Raw genomic sequence first — 9,181 nt, 5'->3', positions numbered from 1 at the left:
GAACACGATGGACCAGAATGCCCTCTCAAAAAAGACTCAGGAGGCTGAAATACGTTTCATGGTTTATTTGGTGTTGGAGCTGGTACTACAGGTCATTGTCTTGTTGCATATATAAACTTTAACCTTTTCTTTAAATGTGCTTTGGAGACAAATTTACAACTAGTCTGATACAGTACACAAAAATAAGTTCCTCTAAAAAAAAGGTATACACAAGTTCCAAAGAAGTGTTAGGAAAATATTTGGACCTACCAACAGTGAAATATTTAAGCTATTCAGCTGGCAGAGAAGGTTTGTCAATCAGTTTGACAATCCTGTGACTGCAAGAAAATAGTCTTTGGTTTCACGTTGTGTTAGTTAGCTGGTTATTGTTCTGGCTTATGTTTAGACAACGTGAGGACAAGGCAGTGCTGCTTTGAATGCTGGATTGATGTCACACCACTTCACTGTACAATACTAGGTGGCTGGAGCTATGGCTAAGAATATAAGTGTCTGAGGACAGGGAAAACCCTAGAATAGTTTCCTCATTGCGATCTTTAGGAAACTCATTTGTTCCGATTTTAGTTTGTGTTCTAGTTGAAATACATTGAAGGATTTGACCTACTTGGAAAGTGCAACATTAAGACAAACCACTAAACCGTTAAACTGCAAATAGTGAATTGCTTGGACAACTTTAGAACTGTAGTTCTTTCTGAATTCCCCAGAGTGTATCTGCGCTCTTCTTTATTTTCTCCTCTTCATCAGGTTTTAGGATCATCTTCACTACATCAGTGATGCCACTGCTGCCCAGTACACAAGGAACACTTAAGAAGACATCATCTTTTATTCCGTGCAAGCCCTGAAAAGTAGGTAAGGATAGTTAGGCTAGGATTTGTGCACGTCTACTTTAGAGAGTATTCTAATGTGGAAAATTCAAGTAAGCTTAAGAGAAATTTGAATGTTGTCACTGTTCCTCGGGATTCTTAAGTTTTTAGTTCTCAGTTAAAACAAAGAAAAGTCAGCAAGAAAGATCTGCTCACCTTAACAGCTGTAGAGACTGGGTGCACTCTTCTTAAGTTCTTCATAATAGTTTCAGCTAGATCTGCCACGGAAAGGCCAATAGCCCATGACGTGTACCCCTTCAGTTTGATGACCTCATAGGCACTGCAGAGTGAAAGTTACTTATTAAAAAGCAAGTAGCATCAATGGAACTAATTGACAGCTGTAGGAAAGGCTTTTGATCCCTTAAACAATTTGGAGACAGCGGAGATTTGACTGATAGCTGACCGGATTGAAATGCACTTTTTGTACTTCACACCGTGCCCCTCGCTAACACTAGAAACTTGGAAGTTAAAACATTTTCTTTATTTAAAGCTCACTAACCATGAAAAGTTAACTGCCAAATCTATGTTAGTCCATAAAACAATGAAGTTGTATTATTTCTGCATTGTTTGACCTTCATTTTGGGCCACTTACTAAACCAGAAATCAGTAATGCAGTTCAGAGATGTTCTTCAACATGAGATCATACGATGGAGAACTAAAAGCGGTATTACCTGTCCACCACCTGCTTGTGAACCTCCTTCCAGTGCTCCTTGTCTGCATCAGTTCCCATGTCTGGATGAAGAGCCTTCAAGGAGACACCAGCAACATTCACTCCGCTCCAGACAGGCACTGAGTTGCAGAGAGATTAAATTACCTCACAAAGTAAAGAATCTTCCCAAAAGACAAGAATGTAATTCTCAGATTAACAGTTAAGGTAGGAACTACCTGGATTAGTTTATGACACGTCACAGACATGGACTTGATTCCAAAAACAGTATAAAATATGAGACCAATTGAAGTTGTAGGGTAAGAACCCCACAACTCATGAACTAAAAATGGCAGTAAGTCCATGCTTTGCAACAGTTCCTCAAAATAAAGATGGATTCCAAATGCACTCTATTGGGTGTCAGGAAGCAGACAGTGCTGCTCTGCTGTTGCTAGAGAAGTGCAGACTAAGTGAGAAGAGTATTGTTCTTTCTCTTGTTCTCATCTAGACTTGACTCTACACTTCCATTCTTAAATATGGCTCTTGAAGTAGTGAAGACAACTGAGTGATTCCCTCTAGATATAGTGGGGATCTCTGGGAGTCTCTTGCCGAGATCTTCACCCTCTTGCTTCTTCAGTATGCTTTTTAGAGAGTTATGAGAACAACTTAGCCTAGACATTTTTAGTCTCCTTAGGTTACAGTAATGACCTTTTCTAAGCAGAGTAACTCAGGTCAAATATAGATCATCTAGGGTTACTCTGCTGTAGAAGACTTAGTAGGACTTGCATTCGTAAGTTCCTGTAGTGCATAAGTTTGTGAGCAGCATTCTTGTGTAGCCCTTGCAGATTATGTTTATTGAAAAAAAAAAAAAAAAGTATGAGAAGAAGCTCTGTGTAACAGCCAGGTTTTGCCCTTACCACTGGAGTCTCCATGCTCTCCAACAATCCACCCGTGGCAGCTCAGAGGATGGATGCCCAGTCTTTCTCCCATGAGGTGGCGGAAACGGGCTGAGTCCAGATTGCAGCCACTACCGATAACACGGTGTTTAGGAAAGCCACTGATCTTCCAGGCCACGTAAGTCAAAATATCCACTGTAAGTAGAACAGGGAGGATAAGTGCCAGTCACGAGCAGTCTGATATCTGGGGTAGTATCTTCTGCTTATCTGTAGGGATTTTATGTGCATGCCAGGTGGCACAGAGAGTGAAGCAATGCTCATCACCAGGTCCAGCAGTGGGCTAACATGAGTACTATTTTAAATGCAAAATTAAGAGGCTGCTATGCATATAATTACCAGTGCTCCCTACTTTGTCCTGTGCTGAACTGGCAGCCCAAAGTTGGAGGGAACCTAATTGATTTCTCAAAGAATCAACTTGCTGAGTGTGGAGAAAGAAGATGACACTTCTTGTTATGCGCTCAGTTGGCATAGCTACTTTACTAAAACCTATGCTTGGCTATATTGATATACTGACACCACTATACTGAAGAAAATAGTATTCTAAACCGAATCTCTTGATAAGCAACACGAGACAAACCTGGGTTTGAGACAATCAGCAGCTTGCAGTGAGGACTGTATTTCACAACGTTGGGAATGATGAATTTGAAGATATTGACGTTGCGTTGGACCAAGTTAAGACGGCTTTCTCCTTCTTGCTGACGGGCACCAGCAGTGACAATGACCAGCTTGGAGTGTGCAGTCACGCTGTAATCTGAAAACAAAAGGCTGCGTGTCAAACGTGACCTCTTTCTATTTATGGTTCAGGAGTCCGGTTGCTTTTAGCACTGATATCTAAAACTCTCAAGTTTGAGGGTTGTTTTTTGCTTCTATAAAAAGTTTATCGCTGCAAGTGGCAACCTTAAAAGCACGTTCAAGTCTTACTAAGCAGAAACTGACTAACAGTATTTCATACTTGTCAGCCATTGGTGGGCATGCAGGGTAGCTGTTGGGATGGCCTCTAGTGGAACAGTTGCACAGGAGGAGAAGCAAGAAGGCACTGTTCTCATCATTTACTACGTGTGGATGCTGGAGCCAAATATTTACTAGGGTGTGAGACTGCTATTACTTGCCCTGGTCAAGCTACCATTGAGCTTTAAGCCATCCACCATTTATAGCTGACAAATAACCAGTAAAGGATTCAGAAGCTAACTGCCTGTGAAAGGAAATTCTTAGAGGTTCATGGGTACTTAAGAAATTTATTTTTCTGTACTGAAAGTACTAGTTGGACCAGCCTTAAAAAGATGCATGAAACTGTGTCATCTGAGTACTGCTTCTGTAGGAACAGAAATGAAGCTAGCATCCCTCATGATTAGGATGACAGGACAAGTGCTAGACGTGGATGGCCGGTTTGATGTTGCTATCAACTAGAAATAGGTGACTCCATTGGAACCAACTACTTGCCTTTGCTTGATGTAATCTTTGGTGTTCTGAGAAAGAGGCTGCCATGCTGGAGATCAAGCATTTCTCCTCTCAGCTTGTCCTCCACAACATCAACAAGGGTAAGTTCATCTGCCAACTCCTGTGTGAGACCAGCATTAAAGAGTTCCGTTTATTACAAATTGAGTTATTTCCTCAGAGAAAGCTGTGAAGTTACGATTCTTTTATGAGTAGCAATCAATTTAAGCAACTGAATTCATCATGACTTAATTTCCTCCCAAATTTGGGTATTTAAATTAGTCTCCTGGGATATCCACTTGAGTTAGTTGTATACCTTTCATATCTACATTGTACGTCAAACAGTTGGACAATTTAGCAGGACAGTGATGAATAACTTAATACTTGTTCATAAGCAACCTAGTTTGCAATTAAGTAAAACAAGCCTGGTGTTGCCACAGTATTTTCAATGTAATAATGCAGTGTGGAAGACAATTCAGACTGCCTTGGACCTCTTTTTCCAATTCACTCTGCAAAGAACTATTCCGTTACTTTTCTCAGCTTCAGACAAAATGACTCCTGAGTTCTTACTTTTTCTGTATGCCTAGAATGTTAGATGGCTTCTGCTTAGAAGGGCACCTGGAAGTTAGCCAATGGTAAATACAGCTCCTGAGAGCATATTGCATCTGATACTGGAGAAAACCTGGTTTAGAAGAACTACAAGCCATCAACAGGAAATTGCTGAAATTTGCTGCTGCTTTTCAGGCTCAAGTAAAGGAATTACAACCAAAAGGTCATCATACATGCTAGCTCAATTAGTCTAGTAAGGGAGATCACTTCTTGTCCCACCCTTTTAGGTTTCAGGTAGTCTGAACTGCATTGCTTCATTCCCACTTGACAGTTACCTTCATCAGGATGCTGATGGCACAAGCCATTCCAACTGCACCCACACCAACCACGCTGATCTTACTGTGGGCATGAGGGTGCTCCTCTGTGTGGACATTGTGGATGAGATGATCCTTGAGAGACATGGTGCACAGCTGAAAGAAAAGCAGTGCGTTATTTCTGCAGGCTTGGGAGCTTCCAGACACTGGAATGTTCACAACAAGCAGATGGTAAAATAAGATGGTAAAAGATAATAGGAAAATGCGTCTAAATTACATGCCTAAGGTGTCTGGCAATAAGACCAAACGGTTAAAAGCTGAACTGCTGTTGCCAATCCACCATTTAAGATTGTTCCTGCAAACACAGCCTGAGAAGTATTGATTATATAGCTGGATGGCACTCCAGCAGCATTAGCAGAATGCTCTCAGCGACCATCCATGTCACATGTAGGTAAAGGAAGCCATTTTAGTGCTTCTACAGACAGTACAGCCTGCCAACCTCCAGTCCCGCTGCCCTGAAAAACCGGTATTCTATGTCTCAAGCCTTTTCGGAGCTGAAGTTACACAACACCTTCGCAAGGCCTTCGCAGAAACGCTGCGCTCCTCAAAGTCTACTTTATGGATTTGTTTCCAAGCAGAACCCGCATCCTGCATAAGGCACCTTGCTCCTCGTGTCTCCGGAACATAATAATACTCCCGAGTACGGCTATCAGCTCTCCAGTCTCAATTTTATTTCTTTAATTTTTTTTTTAAGCCATCGACGTGCTTAGAGGGCCGTAACCTCCACGTGCCAAGCTCTCGCTTCCCAGCAGGGCACACAGGCACTCGGGCAGCGAGGAGAGGAATCGCAGCTGGGTGCTCGGCGGTGCCGGCGCGGCTCGAGGCCTCGCGCGGGAGCCAGCGCCCACCGCACCTTCCCCGGAGCTGCTCCCCTCCCTCACCTCTCCCCCTCAGCGAACGCCCCGGCCGGCACCTACCCGGTGTCTTTCCCTTGCAGCGCGGCGGCGGTCGTGGCGGGGCGGGTGAGGCAGCCGCCGCCTTAAGTAAGGGCCGGGCGGCTGACGTGCGGCGGGCGGGACGCGGCGGTGGGGACGTGCCCGCCGACACGTCGGGGCGGAGGGCGGCAGGCGGCGGGCGGCGGGGGAGGGGGAGCGGAGCGGGCGGTCGGCGGCAGAACGGCGCGTATCGGTCAGTGTTCGCGCGCCCGCTGAGGGGCTGAGAGCGGTGTGGTGAGCGCTGCGCTGCCCTCCGTGTGGGCGCCCCTCTGAGGGGATCCGCACAGCGTGCCCTGTGCCGCCATATGGTACGGGGTTGGCCTGCACCACCGCTCTCGGCGACCCGTGCCATTTATGTGCCCGTGGGTGCATCTTATTGTGTGTAAGGCTCGCACTTCGCAAGTGAAGAGACTTGCTGCTGCTGTGACACCTCACTGACATCCCAGCCATGTTCTGCCATGGCGACCTGATGGGGACGGTGCCTCATTTCTTTGGGAGTCTGTTAGTGAAACCAAAGAAACAAGAAACGCAGCTGAGGAAACATCTGGAAAGGCTTGAAAAATAGGATAAGGAGAGATGTACATCAGTCTCAAGCCAGAAACACAGAGTTTTGGTTCTCACCATAAAGACGGGCCCTTTCACCAATGGACGTGTTGGTTGCAAAAACCAGAAGTGCTGTGTGCATTGCTGTTGCTGGGGGGATGAGTGACTGCTGTGAGGTGAGCAGGGTGGGCTGCAGGAGCTGTGGGACAGAGGGGAAGGTGCTGCTGAGCAGCCCTAATGCCACCTGCATGCAGAACAAAAGGCAGCCGTAGCATGTAGCTGTGCTGTTCTGTATTACGTGGGGTTCGCTGAGCACCTTGTTCCGTCAGCAGTCTCAAAGGCAGATTAGGAAGTTAAGTTCTGCATCCTAGGAATTCACATTGATGCTGTGTGTGCATGGGCGTGAACATCTCATCTAGACATCAGCATTACACAACACTGTAAGTGTTAGTGTCTGGAAGGACAGAAAACAAACAACTGACAGAAAAACACCAATAAACGTTTTCTCTCAATAAAAAATTTGGCTTCCAAAGATTCTGAATGTAAGATAAGACAAGGCTGGCTGGATAGGGTACATTAAATATGTAACTAGCATAGATCAAATGGTACTTTTCACAGAATCACAGAATCACAGAATTGTTACTACTGTCATGGTGAAACCAAAGTTTTTAAGATAAAAATGTTGGTATGGTAGGACTGTTCTAATTCTGTGGCTCAGGCAAATAAAATTGGATTTGGTTTTTGGGGCATAGGCTCTAGTAAAATCTTCACTTGCTTGTGTTTGTGCTGCTTGTTACTGAGAACAGAACTGAGACCAAATCTCCATTATTTATAACATAGGGTAACTTATAGCATCAGGTTCCTCTTAGCTGTCTAGTGCCTATTCAAATACCAGAGGGCCTACAGTTGGTCAGAGCAAGCTGACTAGGATGTTTCAGTACCATTATGGTCCCAATTTGTCTTCAGTGATGGTCAGCAGATAGAAGCCTTGTTGTGTTAAAAATGAGTTACAGGTTTTAATATGCTAGTGTTAACTAGCCTGGCTTATAAAAATGTGAAGGTTGCAAATGCCAAATTTTTCTTTTTATGTGTCCTTTATGATCTTAGGAGCAGCAGTGGAAGCTCAGGAGGTGAGCAGTCATCTGGCATGATTGACAGACTCATGAAAAGAAAAACACAGAATGAGATGAGCAAATGAAAAGTATCGTTCTTGCACGTGGAAGATGGAGGCAAGGTTTGTTGTGATTTATTTTTAAGTGACTGACTTTGACTGTAGGGATGGGGTCAATTTTCCTTGCTTGTATACATAAGGAATTTTATTCTTCCTGTTATTTTTTCACTGTTACCTTCCATTGCAGTAGTGGGAAGTGCTGAAGCTAGAGTGGTGAAAATGTTTGAAATGTGTTTCCAGGGAAGATTATCCCTTCCTCAGCTTTATTTGAACTGTCCTAAGAAAACTAAAAGCTGAAGGATGAGTTTCACTTTGGCTTGCACTCACAGGTATCACTACACATAACTGATTAGCCACAGTCTGAACACCACTGGGTCCCTCTTCCCACGTTTCCATGCATTCATGTTACAATAAGGGCGCTGCTATTGCAGAGATCTCCTGTTTTGCTGCTTCTCTTTCTTTGCACTGTCATTGTGGCAAATGGGTGGGGTGGGGGGATGTGCTAGCTGATGCAATTCTCATTTCCGGGTGTTTTATACATCTGTATTTCTGCAGCCTACTATCTGTAAGTGTGCACTAGGGCAAAATATATGGAGACCTGTGTAAATAATTGTCATTTTCTGAAGATTTTATTTCCCCAGTGTCCTGTTGTTGGACCTTTTTTTGTTTTTTAAATTGCAGTCTGGTTTCTAGCTGATGTTTCAATACTCAGAACTTCCAAGTTTCATCAGTTATTCCGTTCACCCAACAGGGCTATTTATGTTTGCTAGCACAAGGGCAAAGGATTACGCATTCTATATAAAGCTAAAGAAAACGTTTTTTCTTGTAGCAGTTTCCCAAACTGTCACTGGGCAAAACAGAATACATGACTGTCTTGCTCTCTAAAGGACGGAATTTACTCATGGAAGCATGAGTCACTGTGCAGAATTCTTCAAGCCAAATCCATCCTTTTACATAATTGAATATTTACTCATTTGCTTAGGAGCTGCAGGAAATGGGACGCTCAGATAAACCACATGATCAGAGAGCAGAGTAAGGGCAGCCTGGTGGGTAGGAGTCCTTACTCAGTCTTTGCCTAACAAAGTCGCCAGGAAGTCTCAGCTGGTTCAGCACCTGCCTTCCACTGATTGTCAGAAGAGCGTAAGCCTTAACGCATCCTCACTGCTGCCTTCTAAACTGGCAGTAGCAAAACTCCTTCTGTTTCTCATGCTGTTTTTGAGTGCCTGGCAGGTTGCAGTAAGTGGAGACTTTCTATAAATTACAGTAAGGAGCCAGTAAGGGATATGAGAGGAGGGCTGCAGACTGCTGCCACTGCAGCTTGCCAATTCCAGAGGGCAGGCAGGTTCAGCAGCAAAAGGTCAGAGGCATGTCCCTATATTCCATCTGGAGCAGAGGTCTCCTTGCCTTTATTTTAATATTCATATTCTGCAGCTGTCAGTTTTGATTTTCCCAGGATCCTTCTCAGTACATCCCATGCCAGCATGATGGCTAGCTCAGGGTAAAGAGCTGTGGAGTCCTGTAAAGGCAATTTTTTTTTCCACTGGTTCTTGCCATTTGGGACACAATGCACTTAATGGGACAGTGTTGGTCTCCCCTCCGACGAAGAACATACGTCATTTGTTATTCCTTCCATAAGAGGGATGACAGCAAAGAAGATGATAATGGACCCTTCAAGGAACACATGAACAGGCTTGAGTGTTCTGTGGGCTTAGT

At 44.2% G+C, this 9,181-nt stretch overlaps 1 protein-coding gene across 1 annotated transcript; it reads right to left on the bottom strand.

Moving 5' to 3' along the window:
• Positions 1-50: 50 nt before the first annotated feature.
• LOC125694770 (L-lactate dehydrogenase A chain) lies at positions 51-6,219 on the bottom strand. The gene is made up of 8 exons (XM_048948430.1): positions 5,737-6,219; positions 4,781-4,915; positions 3,903-4,020; positions 3,040-3,213; positions 2,424-2,597; positions 1,532-1,649; positions 1,017-1,140; positions 51-835 (listed from the first exon to the last, which is right to left on the bottom strand). Exons 1-8 carry the CDS (start codon positions 6,202-6,204, stop codon positions 671-673), a joined length of 1,476 nt encoding a protein of 491 aa, XP_048804387.1. The 5' UTR covers positions 6,205-6,219; the 3' UTR covers positions 51-670.
• Between the last annotated feature and the right edge of the window lie 2,962 nt (positions 6,220-9,181).

Source organism: Lagopus muta, chromosome 6 (genome assembly GCF_023343835.1).
Source record: "Lagopus muta isolate bLagMut1 chromosome 6, bLagMut1 primary, whole genome shotgun sequence".
In the NCBI taxonomy this organism is placed as follows: Eukaryota; Metazoa; Chordata; class Aves; order Galliformes; family Phasianidae; genus Lagopus; species Lagopus muta.
This window is presented reverse-complemented; position numbering and strand designations above follow the sequence as displayed.